The sequence below is a fragment of the Penicillium rubens genome, assembly GCF_028828025.1.
Source record: "Penicillium rubens strain IBT 27055 chromosome Unknown utg000002l_segment0_segment0, whole genome shotgun sequence".
In the NCBI taxonomy this organism is placed as follows: Eukaryota; Fungi; Ascomycota; class Eurotiomycetes; order Eurotiales; family Aspergillaceae; genus Penicillium; species Penicillium rubens.
In genome coordinates, this window is record NW_026890600.1 from 4,733,933 (window position 1) to 4,750,586 (window position 16,654).

The 16,654-nt window shown below is 49.4% G+C and overlaps 6 protein-coding genes across 6 annotated transcripts; 4 read left to right on the plus strand and 2 right to left on the minus strand.

Annotated features, from left to right (window-relative positions):
• Positions 1 to 261: 261 nt before the first annotated feature.
• On the plus strand, positions 262 to 1,950 carry adaB (chromatin-binding transcription regulator ADA2; the record flags this gene model as incomplete). The annotated part of the gene is made up of 3 exons (XM_002565935.2): positions 262 to 354; positions 435 to 1,826; positions 1,882 to 1,950. The coding sequence occupies 3 exons, from the start codon at positions 262 to 264 to the stop codon at positions 1,948 to 1,950; spliced, it is 1,554 nt and encodes a 517-aa protein (XP_002565981.1).
• A 442-nt stretch (positions 1,951 to 2,392) lies between these two features.
• On the plus strand, positions 2,393 to 3,366 carry N7525_004285 (enoyl-CoA hydratase/isomerase family protein; the record flags this gene model as incomplete). Its single annotated transcript, XM_061212971.1, has 2 exons — positions 2,393 to 2,624; positions 2,744 to 3,366. The coding sequence occupies 2 exons, from the start codon at positions 2,393 to 2,395 to the stop codon at positions 3,364 to 3,366; spliced, it is 855 nt and encodes a 284-aa protein (XP_061069992.1).
• A 250-nt stretch (positions 3,367 to 3,616) lies between these two features.
• On the minus strand, positions 3,617 to 4,783 carry N7525_004286 (mannitol-1-phosphate 5-dehydrogenase; the record flags this gene model as incomplete). The annotated part of the gene is made up of 1 exon (XM_002565933.1): positions 3,617 to 4,783. One exon carries the CDS (start codon positions 4,781 to 4,783, stop codon positions 3,617 to 3,619), a length of 1,167 nt encoding a protein of 388 aa, XP_002565979.1.
• Positions 4,784 to 6,233: 1,450 nt separating this feature from the next.
• On the minus strand, positions 6,234 to 7,239 carry N7525_004287 (SUR7/PalI family protein; the record flags this gene model as incomplete). Its single annotated transcript, XM_002565932.2, has 3 exons — positions 6,234 to 6,482; positions 6,652 to 7,041; positions 7,120 to 7,239. The coding sequence occupies 3 exons, from the start codon at positions 7,237 to 7,239 to the stop codon at positions 6,234 to 6,236; spliced, it is 759 nt and encodes a 252-aa protein (XP_002565978.2).
• Positions 7,240 to 9,571: 2,332 nt separating this feature from the next.
• N7525_004288 (phosphotransferase family protein) lies at positions 9,572 to 10,534 on the plus strand (the record flags this gene model as incomplete). Its single annotated transcript, XM_002565931.2, has 2 exons — positions 9,572 to 9,784; positions 9,848 to 10,534. 2 exons carry the CDS (start codon positions 9,572 to 9,574, stop codon positions 10,532 to 10,534), a joined length of 900 nt encoding a protein of 299 aa, XP_002565977.2.
• A 3,793-nt stretch (positions 10,535 to 14,327) lies between these two features.
• Positions 14,328 to 16,382, plus strand: N7525_004289 (putative MFS phosphate transporter; the record flags this gene model as incomplete). Its single annotated transcript, XM_002565930.1, has 2 exons — positions 14,328 to 14,812; positions 14,873 to 16,382. 2 exons carry the CDS (start codon positions 14,328 to 14,330, stop codon positions 16,380 to 16,382), a joined length of 1,995 nt encoding a protein of 664 aa, XP_002565976.1.
• Positions 16,383 to 16,654: the final 272 nt, after the last annotated feature.

A 16,654-nucleotide genomic window follows, 5' to 3' on the forward strand; every position in this document is an offset into this window, starting at 1 on the left:
TCAACTTCCCCCACGGCATTAACAATCCAAAGCAGCTCCACAAGACGAAGAGAGTTTGAATTTCAGCTTGGCTTGTAGCTGTATCATTCTATCTGTTCTTTCAAGTTTCCGGATATTCCCCGCTCCGAAGTGCGGAGAACACCTACCCCGAAAGACCTCACCTCAACTTGTCACCTGCAACTCTAGTATTTTCAGACTTCGGAGTCTGTTGCTATCAATACAGCACCCGACAAAGCGGAGGATGATAGGGGTGGAGGGCTAATGGGTGTGATACGCAAGAAGACCGCCTCGCGCGGCACCGAGGCCGGCACCAAGTTCCACTGCGATGTGTGCTCTATTGATGTTACGTCAACAGTAAGTCTCGGCGTGGTTGTGCCATGACCACTTGAAGGTCTGTTATTTTACTCAGAGACTAACGCGACTCCATCGCATAGGTTCGCATCTCATGTTCGCATCCCGCCTGCCCCGAATATGACCTCTGTGTCCCCTGCTTCTCAGCCGGAAAGAACTCCAAAAACCACGACCCCGCCACACATCCATTCCAAGTGATCGAACAGAACTCAGTCCCCATATTCCAGGGGGAATGGGGTGCCGATGAAGAATTGCTATTGCTGGAAGGCGCCGAAATCTATGGGTTGGGTTCCTGGGCAGACATCGCGGACCACATTGGCGGCTACCGGAGCAAGGATGAAGTGCGAGACCACTATTACGACACCTATGTGAAGAGTGTGAACTTTCCGCTCGCAGCCCGCGCCGATCCAGACGATAGAGCCTTGCAGGATTCAATCTCCAAAGAGGAGTTCCAAACACGCAAGAAACGTCGCATCGAAGAACGCAAAGATGCAGCCAAGGCAGCACCTCCAACCACACCAAAGCAGAAGCCGACTGCCAGTGTACCGGCATGTCACGAAGTGCAGGGCTACATGCCGGGACGATTAGAGTTTGAGACCGAGTTCCTGAACGATGCCGAAGAAGCAGTGCAGCACATGACTTTTGAGCCCGGGGCTGGACTCAATGAGAATGGCGAGCCAGACGCAGAGACTGAGCTCAAGATGACCGTGGTTGACATTTACAACTCCCGCTTGACGGCGCGTACAGAGCGCAAGAAGATCCTCTTCGAGCACAACCTCCTCGAATACCGAAAGAACACCGCCTTAGATAAGAAACGATCGAAGGAAGAGCGAGATTTGTTGAACAAAGCAAAGCCACTAGCACGGATGATGAATTGCAAGGACTTTGAAGACCTCAACAAAGGCCTGGAATACGAGCACAACCTCCGCCTAGCCATCTCCCAGCTCCAAGAATGGCGGCAGATGGGCATCGGTGACCTGAAAGCAGGCGAGAAGTACGAGCAGGATAAGCAACAGCGCGTGCAACGACTGCTTCCTCAAGGCTCATTTGACCGTTTCGCCAGTACCCGCCCCAAGCAGGGACAGCTGACAGAGACACCAGCGGCAGCAACACAGCTCACCACGCCTGAACTGCCGCTGCGACTGCAAAAAGCTGCCAACCCGCACGCACCGGCGGATCCTGGCGATGAACCATTGAACGATTTCGATCGCGCCTTCGCTGTCGATGGGGATGTGCCTCCCCCGCAGCCGGCAAAGACGAAATATGTGGTGCCGCCACTCAGCGGAATGCCGTCGTGGAAGCTGGACAATGACACTGCTGCCGACTTACATCTCCTGACCAAGGAAGAGGCAGAGGTGTGCAATGTTCTACGTCTGATGCCGAAGCCGTATCTGGTCGTCAAGGAGACGCTGTTGAAAGAAGCAATGAAGCAGGGCGGCAACCTGAAGAAGAAAGATGCGCGGATAATCTGCAAGGTATGTTTCTACTTGACTCTTGATTGAGATGCAAGTCCTTTACTGACTCCGCTAGATTGAGGGCACCAAAACCAGCCGCATTTATGATTTCATGGTACACAGCGGTTGGATCAACAAGGCGTAGGTGCGCCAGATCCATTGTACGCTGTAATCGCTTCTTAGCTTATTGATATCCAAATCTATTTGTGATTTTGTTCGGGAGCGTTTCTTTTCGGCGTTCATAGGGAACTTGGGAGATGGGTGGATGTGTTCATCTCAGAACTTGTCAACATAAGTCACAGGTAGAATATCACCTGTAATTCGCACAATTATACAATAAATAGTAACCTATGGATCATGTACAAGTCTAAACAAAATAGTTCGACAAATATAACTCCCAAAGCCATCCAAGAGAGCTGCAGTAATCACCCCCCACACTCCTCGGTCCTCGGCATAGCTTCTCCGCATCTACAAATAACCCCCAACTCCCCGTCGATCACTACTTTTCAATACCATTTCCTCCATTCTTTTTTTCTTCTCTCCTCGCTCAAAATCAATCTCCCAGCAAGCCCCCAAGAAAGATCAAGATGCCACCCTTCACAATCCAACCCCCAACCCCAGCCGACGCAACCCTCTCCTACCCAGCACCCCACATCCTCCTCGTAACGCTAAACCGACCCCGCGATCTGAACTGCATAAACTCCCAAGGCCACGCAGACCTCCACGCAGTATGGGAATGGCTCGACGAAGAGCCGAGCATGCGCGTGGGCATTCTAACGGGAAAGGGACGGGCATTTTGCGCCGGCGCCGATCTAAAAGGTGAGCCACAGCAGACCCAACAGAGTGGCTAGTATACTTTGTGCAAAACACACACAATCACACACACCTCCCAAGGTCCCCGAAACCGATCCATCCATTGAACCCGCTAACTCCATCAGAATGGAACAACCGCACCTCGTCAACCTCAACCAAAACCACCATGCCAAACAGCGGATTCGGCGGACTGGCCCGACGAAAGGGCAAGAAGCCTGTGATTTGCGCGGTGAACGGACTCTGTCTTGGCGGTGGGACGGAGATGATCATCAACAGCGACATAGTGATTGCGTCATCGCGAGCGGTATTCGGGTTGCCGGAGGTGAAGCGCGGGGTTGTTGCGCTTGCTGGGGCGTTGCCGCGACTTGTGCGGACGGTGGGCAAGCAGCGGGCTATGGAGATGGTTCTTACGGGGCGGATGGTTGGGCCTGTGGAGGCGGAGAAATGGGGGCTTGTTAATTCTGTTGTTGTTGTTGTTGGTGACGGGGTCGGGGAGGAGGAGGTTGGTCGGGCTGTTTTGGGGAAGGCTTTGAAGGTTGCTGGGGAGATTGCGGGGAATAGTCCTGATTCGGTGCTTGTTAGTCGTGAGGGTGTTAAGTTGGGGTGGGAGGGGATTGGGGCGGATGAGGCTACGGCGATGTTGAATGAGACGTGGGTTAAGAGGTTGAATGAGGGGGAGAATATTAAGGAGGGACTTCGGGCTTTTGTGGAGAAGAGGAAGCCTGTTTGGGTTGATAGTAAGCTGTGAGATTACTTTGTACATATGTAGACTGGGAGAAAGGATTAAAAATAAGATTCGATGCTCCATTCGCTAGTCATACTACAATTCATAAAGTCATATAAACACTGCTCCCATTACTCCCGCGCCGTGTACCTGGTATTCGCGATATTTCATGCAAGTTGAATTTCAATCAGAGCGAAATCAAATGCGCGGTTGCCCTGCCTCTCTGAAAAATTGGTGTTAGGATGTTGTTGAGGCTGGCGTGAGAAAGAGGTGCCTACTTTGCGTCAGATTGCACGCCGTCCACGACCTTGACCACATGGGGGAAGAGGGGGTGGTCTCGGTCCAAGCCGGTCAATCGGACAGCAGCATCAGCAGGCGCGTTCTCCTTGAGGATCTTGGCCAGCTCCACACTCTCCTCGTCACCTTCCACATTCTGGAACCGCAGAGCCATTTCCAAGGAGCCCAGCAATGACTGGAACTTTCCGCCACGCTCGGCCAGCTGCGAAGCCGGGCCGATGAAACGCTCTTTGCGGGACACTTTGCGCATTGGGGCGCGACCCACGCGCTCCACGGTGTCTTCGAGGTAGGGGTTAGAGATTCGGGTGATAATGGTCTCGACATACTCTTGCTGCTCAGCGGCGCTGATTTCATGTTTGTCGATGATGAGGGAGGCAGTCTCTTGAAGCACATCACGGACAATGCCGCGGATGCGAGAGTCGTGGAGAGCTTCGGCAATGGTCTTCTTGCCGGCATTGTAGCCATAGTAGGCTGCAGTGGCGTGACCGGTGTTGACAGTGAACAACTTGCGCTCAATGTAGGGCTCCAGGTCGCTAACCCAGTGGATAGCCGGGATATCTGGGTGACCAAACTCGCCGAAAGGCGTCGACTCCACAGCCCATTCATAGAACTTCTCGATGCGCACGTTGAGACCGCTGTCGGCGGCCTGGCCAGGCACAATACGGTCGATGGCCGAGTTAGCAAAGCGGGCTCGGTCTGGCATAGAGCCGAGACGGTCTTGAGCGGTGTTGTCTTTGATGAAATGGTGTAGAGTGTCAGTGGCTCCGATGGCGTTCTCACAGGCAATGACGGCCAACGGTGTGGCGGCGGTGCGGGCATCGATGCCCTTGGCAATCGCAGGGGCAATGAACTTGAGGATGTTCGGGCCCACAGCGCAGGTGACAACGGTAGCGGTTGAGATTTCGTTGATGACATCGCTCTCATGGGTCTTGGAGTTGATGGCACGGTAGTTGGTGATGGTCTTGGTAGCCTCGCCCTCGTCACTGACTTCAGTGACCTCGTAGGACTTTGTGTTTTGTAGGGCAGTGATGATACTGTCCATGACATCAACGAAGACGACCTCATAGCCAGCAGTGTGGAGGAACTCGGCCACGAAGCCACGGCCGATGTTTCCACCACCGAAGTGAACAGCTTTCTTCTCCATGGTTGATACGAAAAGTGGAAGTAGAAGTACAGGTAAGTAGAAGTACAGGTAAGTAGAAGTGGGTAGAGGTTGAGTAGAAGGAGAAGGAGAAGGAGAAGGAGAGTGGAAGTGGAAGTGGAAGTGGAAGTGAGAGTAAAAGTAGAGGAACCAAAGAGGAAGTGTCAGTTGCACTTTCCAGTTCAAGGGGGAAAGTGCAACTATTTAAGGAAAGAGGGGGAATATGGGAAAGAACGACCTTGGAAACTATACAAGGAATTTGTCCCTGTTCCCTAGGACTATGACGATGACTTCACATCTGGGCGGGACTAGCCTCCGCCTTGTTTTCAACCAGTCATAAGATGAGGACATTATGAATCGGTTGTTATTATTTGTTATTATTCGAATATTATTCCGTATTTAATATTCTATAATTCTCTCTAACATTCTAAACAAAGATTATTGAAGATGTTACCCTTCTTCCCCCCCACTTTAATGTCCGTGCAACCATACTCCCATACTCCCAACCTTGGAATATACCGCGCAATAGAGGCATAACCCAATACACTATTCCTATCTGAGTAACTTATAGGTTTCACTTCATGCGCAAATCACACACGGCCTGAAACCACTCACCGGCAAAACAAAAGAAAAGAACCGGGAAAACCCGCCCATACTCCGTCAAATACTTCGCGCTTTGACAAGAACCTTGGCAAATGTAGACTTCGGAGAAAATCAGCCGACAAACCGGGAAGAGTTAACGGAGTACAGTGGTCCTCGGAGTCTGAGCCATTATACGGAATGTATTGAGAATGTCTTGAGTCCTGAATAGTTGGTTTGCGGTATAACATGTGGTTATTTCAAGAATATTCGAGACTATTCACGATAGTCAAAAGACCCTCCATAGACCCAACTGATACCCACTATGTGGTGACGTCGGATGAACGGTTGATAGCCCCGACCCATTTTTTTCCCACTTAGTCGCGGCCAAGTCTGATCCAGCCGAGGTGTTTATTTCGAAGTGTATCTATCGCCTTCTACGCTCTACCTAGGTAGGCTCGGAGCAAACTAAGGAGATTGCTGCCTTGCACTGCCCAACACTCCATATCTTAGCCCCTGGGAGTTAAGGGGGGAAAAGCCTAACTCTCGCGGTACTGGGCCCGGCCATTGGCCCAACACGAAAACCCTCAGATATCCCGCAAAAGCAAGTGGCCGGATTAGCAACTTTGCAATTTCCCTTGAAACGACTTCTAGTTAGATTGACTATTCTATGTTAGGATAGTCCTAAGGTATCCTTAAGGTGGTATTCCTTAATATGGTATCGTTCGATTCATAAATGGCTCTTCTATCTATATTGTATGGGATTATATTCGTTGCGAGTTTCCCCGACGTCCGCCCCCCGTCTGAAACCTGCGCTCTCCGACTGGCTACCACCACCGCTCCCTTCTTCTCTCCTTTTCTTTTCCGGTACTGATTACCCCTCTATATCCTTCGAGGCGGGCGCAGGCGCATACGCAGCCCGTTTGTAAACAAAGACATTCACGAAGCAAGAAACGCTACCGGCGAGCACCAGCCCCACCGCGGCCCAACTCATCCCGAGGAATCTCTCGCCGTAATGGGCCGACACGTTCGAGCCCTTGCCGTGAGCATTAATTAGAGCGACGAATTCAAACGCGATAACAGTTGCGATGATGGACGCGATGCTGATGCTAAAAGATCCGAGCTTAATCATGAATCCCGTGTCAGCCATTTGTCATGCCTTCTGGGGAAATCTGAAATCCGAAAAAATGCACCACGCTGAACTGGGAAGTGCAGTCTGCACAGACGATATGCAGAGACCGGAGTTTATGTAAGGGGGTAACTCCATCACCAGATCGTGGTATGTAACTCACCATGAAAAACGAAAATTCAAATAGGCCCTGGCCTGCGCGCGGGGAAAGTGTAGTCCATACTCGTACGAGAATCGCAGCACCCATCGCGCCAACTCCGATACAGTACATCACGGCCATGACCTGGCTTGTCATTCTGAAGGCGTGGAAGTCATCGCTGATTACGCGTGCCCATCCCAGGTCCTGGCTGGAGGTGATCTCCTTCGGCCAGGCTTGTGTCGGGTCAAATGAGGATAGAATCGTGCGGTTCGAGCATTCAGTCACGTTGCGCGTGACTTCTGTCCCGGGGTCGAGCGTTACCAGTGTCCCCTGGCAGTAGGACATGACGTGGATGGAATAGAAATCATGGGCTCCACTGCTGGCGGTTCCTGCGGTGTCTGCGGGTGTATAGAGCTAGATGATAGGCCGCGCCAAGTCAGTCCCATGCAACCATCCGCCACTTGTAGAGTAGTTGGTGACGATCGGACTTACCGTCAAGAGATCCACGTCTTCGAGGAAGTTTCTCTGCGTCCCCGCGAAGAGACATAGGAGGGTAAGTATAAATGCAATGAACGCTGTCACCGTCGGAAATAGGCTCTTCAAGTCCAACATGGTGGATTGGTATGCGTTGGTCTAGTTCTAGTCCTCTGCAAGATGTAGTTGGATTCAGTAGTATCTAGGAATGACCACAGATAATGATATGGAAGCTCAATATTCAAGGAGAAAGATACCCGAATCTGCGATTCTCGCCCTATTCACGATCCTTTATACATACCGTACTGGAAGCCGGAACGGCCGGGATCGGGATCTTTTCTCACGATGGCTTCATTCCAGACGTGGGCTGTTAGGAAGGGGAACACGTTTATTCCAAGGCTCCGCATACATATCGAGACTGGATTTCCGTGGAATGTATGCAGCACACATGATCTTGTATGGGATAAAAGGCCTATAGCTATTGGAAATGTAAAAGTCTGGAGTAGGTCAGGTATGATGGCTGGGGAAGGGGTCCTGCGCACTTCAGGAATGTGTTACCAGCCACGAAGGATCCTGCATGTCGACATCGTACTTGCGTCTTATTCGTGGGATATGGCACCTATGAATTAATTAAGATATGAAGTGGATATGGATTTTATCTATGGGCTGGTTTGGGAAGATTGCGATCTCAGAGAGGAAGGGGTGTGCCAGGTTATATATATTAGAGCCCAAGACATTTGACGTCAGTGGCAGGGGATTGGTACTTCTGACCTTAGCCACTTCCCAGATTGACACCCATGGACTTTTCTGGGGATTGGTTCAATGCGTCTAGAAATTTCGTCGTGTCTCGATCTCAAGTTCTCAACCAGCTTAGATTCTTCGGCGCAACAGATTCATTTTTACCTCTGTGATCTGATGGAAGATGTAATATGCCATTTGGCTTACTCTCCTAATAGATATGTAATTATCATGACAAATACCCAAAGACAACAAGGAAACACTACTCCATCACTGCGAGACGACCTATCTATATTCCTGTACGGAGGAGGATAGCGGCACATTGGACAACTGGTATTTGATTGGTGGCAGAAGAATATCGGGTTTCCATCGGGTTTCCATAAGATCAAGTATCATAGATCAAGTGATCGCATGTTGTATATTGTAGGCCAGTTTTGTAGGAACCATGCTTTTCACCGTTATTCTCCGGTTTACAACGATCCGTTTACATATGTAATCAATACATCGTCCTTCTAGCTATAACATTAGGAAGGGGCAGGACATCTGAAGGCCTTAGAGATCATTCTCATTACAACATTCCCCTATTATTAGAGGTCAAATAGGTCAGACTTGAATCACTTGAATAGTATGAAGGAAGAAAACGAAAAGTATTAGGAAAGAGGCGGAGAGCAAGGCGGTGAATTGGTCAATATGCTGAACCAATCAAATGCCTGGGGTCCAGGATGTCGCTATTTCCCTCTGTACATTCTTAGACTACGCAGTTGTGAAGGTAAAGTGGATGAAGACCATCAATCTCATCTCCATCAAGGTTGCACATTCACCAGCACCTAGCTGTTGATGGGCATCGCTCGATAGCATATTTTCACCAGATATGATATTGTTAAGATTAAGTATCTTTTGTATGGCAACTACATACAAAAGGTACATAGGCACAACATACATAAAGCATAACATCTCAACCTAGCTTAACGAGAAAAGAACGAAGAGGTAAGGCAAGTCTAGTTTATTGTTTTACTGCTAACCTTGATTTCGAATGTGTTATATAGAAGTGCAAAGAGTACCTAAAAAGCACCACATCTATATCAAAGAGAGCCGTTTTCTTGCTTCGCGCATACTGCTTAATCTTTACCAACGTCGATACCAAAGCGACCTCTCTGTCTCGTAGTTATCTTGGAACTAGGCCTAGTCTTTCGCCGCTTCCTTTTGACTCGATTGATTTCATCCTCTCGCTTTCCTTCTGGCCTTTATTCCCCTGAATGATACCGTGTGCACGTACCCAGTTGGTACCTGCCACTAAATCACACCGCTAATTCAGTCTACCGTTCTTTTCTTTGTCCTATGAAGCCTACGAGCAAAACTATATCCCACTCTTGCTCCCCTCGAGTCCTAGCAGATTTCGATCCCTACCTCTACTCCGTCAACTGTCTTCTGTCCAGTGGTTATGTCTACCGACTCAACCTCGTGGACTACCGTCCAGGGTTTTCTGCAAGATTGTGACAGCCAAACCGCCGACTGTTTCGATCGAATTCAATGGAATGAGCTCTGTCGAATTGCTTCAGGTCTTTCTGGCCATTTAAAGTGCGTGGCCTTGGACCAGGTTGCAAGCGGGCTCAATAATATTGTCCGTTTGCTGGAATTCCCCGATAAGACTCGCTGGGCGGCCCGGGTTCATATTAGAAGAAACACTTCCTCCCTTGTTAGCAGCACCAAGCTTAAAAGCGAAGTTGCAACAATGCAATTCATCAAGGAACATTCCAGCTTACCGGTGCCTCAAGTTTTTGCGTATGAATTTGACGAGAACAATTCGGTGGGCGTCGCCTTTATACTGATGGAGCTGCTCCCCGGCAGCGTCGCTATGGACGCCCTAGGCGGCTACGAGGCCCATCGTGGTGTGATACCTAAAGAGCACCGACAAAACTTCTACCGCTCTGTCGCAAAGTGTCATGTTCGTCCCCTGTCCCGGCCTATAGGCTCGCTCCGTTGCTTAGCCGCTCACTTTATATCGTAGGTCCAGTTGACTTCCTTACGACTCCCCCAAATTGGTGCGATTGTCCGGAACAGCGAGGGTGGATTCGAGTGTGGTCCCTTGCCGGGAATCGGCGGTCCGTTCGACACAGCAACCGCATTCTTCGAGGCGTGGGCTGACAGCGTCAAGTTTAAGTGGGATAAAGAAACAATCACACGCATGATGCAGAGAGGTCCAATCCCGGCGGAACGGATGGTAGCCATTATCGAGAACTTCCCATCGCAGATCAAAGCGATAGCTAGCCGGCTATCCTTATATGACAAAGGACCATTCCCTCTGGATCATGATGACTTTCTCCACAGTAACATCATAGTGGATGAAAATACCTTCGATGTCACGGGAATCATCGATTGGGAAGGTGCATGCACAGTTCCCTATGAGCTCATCGCGTTCCCCGACTTCCTTACAGCCATGCCCGTCTCCTTTGACCTGCCTCAAAAATACGACCAGGATGGGCAGCCGCTTGATGAGGAACTACGAGAAATGTGGCGCGAGCGAGGAGAGTATATCGAAATGGTAAAATTAGCCGAGCTTCAAGACAGCCTACTCTCGTCTTGCCTCAGCAGCAAGAGGAACCAGGCTATAGCGTATTCTTATGGGGCGTATACTAGTGTTGGAAAGCTGGGTTTTTACGACCGAGTTATGATAGAGTTAGAGAGTGAGAAATAAAACTTCGGTAGCAAAATTGAGCCTTCAATAGCAGATGTAGAGCAAGTGCTCCAAAGTGGCTTCGAAGCATAGCCGCCTCTTGACACGTCGTTTCCAGCCCCCCGCTCACCGTGTCAACGAATACTGCTTAATTCTTACCAACGTCGATACTAACTAGGTAATTCAGCGATTGAACCTTCATTTACACTACATATACCTTCTTACATTCTTCCTAACTTGAGAAAATTGACATTACGACCATGTTGGGTCTATGTACCTTTTGTATGGAATTGGTAAACAAAAGATACCTAAAGCCCTACAATTTGTTATCCGGTCCCCACCAACACTGGGCAAGTCGTTAGTGAGCTTGCCACGGTTATCTTTAATTATCTTGCTTTCGTACATGTCTATGATAAACTTTATAGGTATTCGCCAAAGGGTAAAGGCATACAATAGATATTGCCATATTCGGATTATTGATGTATCTGGCGACAAGAAATCTATGTATAATCCAAACAGATCCCCAAAGGCGGTTATTGAGCAAGGAATCCCATTAGTATCGATCCAAAAGTGTCTGTCCGTTCCTGCAACCATCTATCATCGATCAGGCAGAAGGAATTGCTTCGCCCTAGAAATCCAACCCAAGGCCTGTGCAACTTGGGTAGCTCACTATTATTAGAAACCAGATGGACAGTACTCTGTAGATCATTTGGATAGACGTTTGATCGCTAGATCGGCAGAACGGATCAGCTGTAAGTAAGCGCATGCGTGTAACTCTGGAGGCTGATATATTGTTGCCTGTCGGGATCGACATCGGGCATTATACAGACGAGTTCCCTGCTGGTGTACAGAATCTTTGAACAAGTCATAATCGTGAGAGTTTGAGTGTTCGATTTGCCAATCATTTAATCTATCTCACTATGCATTCATGCACTTCGACGCGCCCTCTCCACGTCACTAGACATATCCCTTACCTTCTGCTCGCTAAGATGGGAGCCGTATCCTTTGTGAAATCCGCTGAGTTCTCAGTGTTCGTTGACGGTTTATGGTGAAGATCATGCTGGGCTTGGGAACTTCGTACATTGGCTTTCGGCAAACCTATTTAGGATACCGGAGATGACATTAAGGTCAGAGGTGCATTAGTCCCAGACGGTTGTACAGATCGTCATCTCCAATGTTGAGTTGAACTCTACAGAGCTGGAACATCGCATGATTATGCATTTTGTTTTTCCTATCACCTGTTCATGGGTGAATTAGTCCGTGGCAAACCACGTCATAAGCAAATTGTAGACCGACCTCAGAAGATTACACGAAAAGAGCTTGCAATACGACGTAGGTCAGACCGAAATTGATAATGGCACAGTGTGATGAACCAAAGGTTAATATATCACTGGTCTGACTGTGTTCATAATCGCTAGACGCCACTTCTCATAAAACTATCTGCGTATATCGCTTTTACAGTGCCCTATAGGGGACAGTAACACAACCACGTGAATGAATGTGCAAGGAAGAGACACCAATGCAAAAGAAAAACGAACTTACCAGCAACAGCACTTGAAGATAAGTGTGCGCTATATGGTGATGGAATAAAGGCTAAAAGCTATCTAGGTACAGAGTATAATCCTTCCAATAGATCCGGATATAGGGCTGTAGGGTGTCATGTCTAGTGTCTGGACACGCCACAATACTGATTATTGATTATTTCCAATGTACACGGGCGCGTTTGACTGGATGTACGAGGTTCGGGGATACCGAACAATTGTATACGTACCTTGGTTATTTTTAGTCGACTGGTATCTGTGATGTGCTGCGTACTCCATATCCGTACCCATCATGAGATCACGCCCTATAAACCCACAGAATTTGTAGACAAGCTCATGTCGGGAAACACGTACGTAGTACGGCAGCTATAATACCAGGGCAATCTTCCAAAGGGTCCGCTCTTCTAGAAGTCAGCTAATGTATGTAGCCTGCAAGGGCGGGATTCCCGACGGAACAGCCAATGAGCAAGGCGAAATAAGCAAAGAAAGATATCTGCCTTCATTGGCCAGCACCAGAGAGATGTTGGGTTAGTATAGCCCGAGATCATCCAGGTACCCACGTAAAGTATAGCATATAGCGCAGCCCCTGGGAGCTGAAACGGAAAAGGGGGAAATTAAGCAAAATCGGTCTGTAGGGCGCATATCATACGCAAGGCGCATATTTGGTGGGTACAAAGGTTTCTCAGACGCATTCCCGAGTATCCTAAAGTAGGGGGGTGGCCCGAGACATATCAAACCACGCGTGCATTCCAATGTTGGAGTCTTGATTTTGACAACTGACCACGCGAAACGTGAGCACGTGCTTGCCATCACCAAATCCAGCCCTAGAAGACCAAGCATTGTAGAAGCTCACTTGGCGACGCCCGTCGGGAAGCCTATTATTGCTTGACGGGCTTGGAATTGCTTGGAATTTCTTGGAATTGCTTGGGATGATGTGAGATGCCGAAGCAAGCTTTAGCCAAGATTCTGGAAGGTTTGGACGTAGAGATGCTCGCATGCTTCGATTTCAGATGCGTTTCTGGCCCAAGATGGTCGATAATACACAATTTTAGTTTCATTCGAAACAGATTTCGCCGGGCAACTCGTGTCAATGATACTCTAGTCCATGTCATCTCGTAGATTCACCGGATAGATCGGGATGTAGGACAGCAGTTGACACGAAAGGTGACAACACGTGTTGAGGGTAGGTTTAGATTTCGAGCGAAGGTGCGGAGGATGGAGCTGCACATGGTCAGATGCTGCATGCTGATTGGTCAAAGATTATGCATACAGGATGCCGGGGTTATCGATTAGCGTGGAACTGGCTCAGCCACTACGTCAATATTGAATGGCCCAGATGCGGGCCGTTTCGGTATTGGAAGTGATTTTGGGAGCGAGATTGCTTTACTCCGTAGATATTGAACAATTGCCTCAGTCAAAGCGTAAAATGATATTACGATATTCCCCTTGAATCCGAGATGACCTCCGGGCTCCGGGACTAGGTTTGTTGGTTACGGGGTTGCCACTTTGCCCGTGGCGTCCCATTGGCATCCCATTGGCATAGCATTGGCATTGCCTTGGCATGCGGTTTTCGAATTGACATATTTCTGCCTATATATAAATCTTGTACATTACAGATGCTTCATAATTTAATCGACAAATAATGTTATATTGTAAATACTCCGTACATACTCCGTGCTACGTATAGGAGTAATTATTGTCAAACATCGAACTGAAACTGTGAACAGAATTCATCGCCCCGCGAAAGCTGGGAAGATCTGCCTCGAACCGAAGGCGGTGTCCACCTGAATTGGAATTCTGCACCCACGTGCATGGTTGATTGGCTCCCGGTAGCCCCATAGAAGATCCATTGGGTCCACTTTTATCCACTAAAAGTAGAAAATCTGCTTCCGGAACCAAAACTAGCAATAGCAGACCCAGATCCACACCGTAAGAGGGCCCTGACCCCAAGATAGAGTGGTTCTTTGCCTTCCGACCTTCCAAGCTTTTTTTTTTTTTTTGGTCGTTTTTTTCTGAGTTTGAAGTGGAGACGCTTATTTGTGCCGTTGCATGTTCTTCCGCGCTCCGGTTCCCTCACTGCTCGCTTCTGCCTTCTTCTTCTTCCCACCTTCTACCTTTTCTCATACTTAAGAAAGTCAATTGCCACTTCCTTGGGTTGAAGTCTCACCTTCCCCAACTATTGTGGTCACTTTGACTCTCCTCTCCGCCGGAATTGACCCGGTTATCAGGCAAAGTTCCTGCTCACGCGACACCTTTCAGTGAACACTCCCACCATGACCGACTTCGGTCCTCGTGCCCCCCATGGGCCCGACATGTCGGGAGACCATAACCCGCTAGAGGATATGGATATGAACGAGAAGGGTGCCTTCGATTCCCTCATTCGCCCCGATGACAGCTACACGCCCGAGGGTACCTACTGGGCTGATCTCCCGCTGTGGAAGAAGATCACATTCGTTACCTCCTACAACAACTTGGAGGCAAAGAGAGAGCTGAGTGATATCTGGAAGATGATGAAGGAGGACCCCCTCTCGCCCATCTCTTACTACTTCCGCAACATGGTCCTCCCTGGTGCTGGTCTCGGTCTGGAGGGTTACGTGCTCTTCTCTATCGGCAACATCAAGCCTCTCTTCCAATCAGCCTTCCCCGATTGCTGGAAACACGCCACAACCTGCAGTCAGCAGTGGATCTACGCCATCGACTACCTCGAGATCATCGGTATCATCGTGGGTCAGATACTGGTTGGAATATTGGGTGACTGGTAAGCTGCAATCATCCCACCCGTGGGAATCGAGCTAGGACTAGACTAACGAGTGAATAGGCTTGGCCGTCGATGGGGTTTGATTCAGGACGCCGTTATCATGCTTCTCGGTCTTGTCATGTTGACTGCCGCCTGGGGTGTGACCCAAAATGGCTGGATTATCTGTTATGCTTGGTGTCTCTTCATCTACGGTATCGGTGTTGGTGGTGAGTACCCCATGACCGCCACCAGTGGTATGGAAAATGCCGTCGGCTCTGGCAAGATCTCCACCAAAGAAGATCGCCTGCACCGTGGCCGCAAGGTCACCAGTGCCTTCCTGATGCAGGGTTGGGGTCAGTTCTTCAACCAGGTTCTGCTTATCATTCTCCTTCTCTGCTTCCACCACGGCAGTGGTAACAACCCTTACTCCACCGTCTCTGTTCAGTGGACCTACCGAGTTTCCTTCGCGATTCCCGCCGTCGGTACTTTGTGGCTTGTGTACTACCGTGCCTACCACATGAAGGCTGCTAGCAAGCAACTTGCCGTTGCCAAGAAGAAGGCTTCCGTCACTGGTTACGATGCCCAGTCTCTGAAGCTGACCTTCAAGTACTTCGGATTCCGCATGTTCGCAACTGCTGGCGGTTGGTTCGCCAACGATGTCTTCTTCTACGGCAACAAGCTCTTCCAAAGCGAGTTCATCAAGGTGATCAGCCCCGAGTCCGAATCTGTCATGCCCACCTGGTTGTGGAACCTGGTCAATGTCGGTGTTTCTCTGTGCGGATACTATATGGCCTCTTTCTTGATCGACAACAAGCTGTATGGTCGCAAATGGATGCAGATCATTGGTTTCATGCTCTGCTTCATTCTCTTCATCGTCCCTGCTTTCAACTTCGAATACTACCGCCGCCCTGAGAACATCAAGTCCTTCCAGACTATGTACTTCCTGAGCTCCTTCTTCAACCAGTTCGGTCCCAATTCGGTCTCCTTCCTGGTTGCTGCCGAGGTTTTCCCCACACCCATTCGTGCCTCCGCTCACGGTATGTCCGCTGCCTGGGGTAAGGCTGGTGCGCTTCTGGCCGCCGTCCTGTACAACTACATCGATACCCAGACCAAGTTCTATGTTGTGCCTTGGTTTGGCCTGGCTGGTGCTGTGATCACCGCCTTCTTCCTTCCCGACACCACTGGCCTTGACCTGAAGGAGCAAGAGCGCCGATGGCAATACCTCCGCCAGGGTCGCGAGCAAGACTACCACGGTCCTGCCGTGCACCCCAAGCACCTGTCATGGTATGAGCGCTACGTCCTGCGCAAATCCCGTTACTACGATGCCGAACTCGACTACCAACAGAAGGTCGAGGAGTACCGCGTCGAGTGGGAGACCGCTATGGCTGCCAAGGCCGCTGAAAAGGATTCTTCCGATGCCGTTGACACCGACGACTCGCTTCTCGAGGGCCACGTGCACACATACTTCCACCGCACTAGCCCTATGTTCAAGGGTATGGAGAAGAATGTGTCTTCCAAGCAGGATACTTTCACCTTGCCTCCCCCTGCAGAGAGTGAGTCTGAGGATGCTTACAGCAATGAGAAGCAGTAAGTGGTTGGTTTGCTCGGTCCTCAGGTTATTGCCTGTGATGAGACCATGAAACATTTTCCTTTTTAAAACTAGCATGGCTATGAATAATTTCCCTTTTTCTATTTTTCGCTTTTAAAAAGCCAATTTTGCATATACACCGAGTCGCTTCTTGGAAATCTTCATGCTCGCTATATGACTCGGCTTTTTGCTTGACGCATGAAGCGGGCCCCTCGATCCATGGATATTGATATATTGATACCACATATTGTTACAAATGTTATTCTTGAAGACCA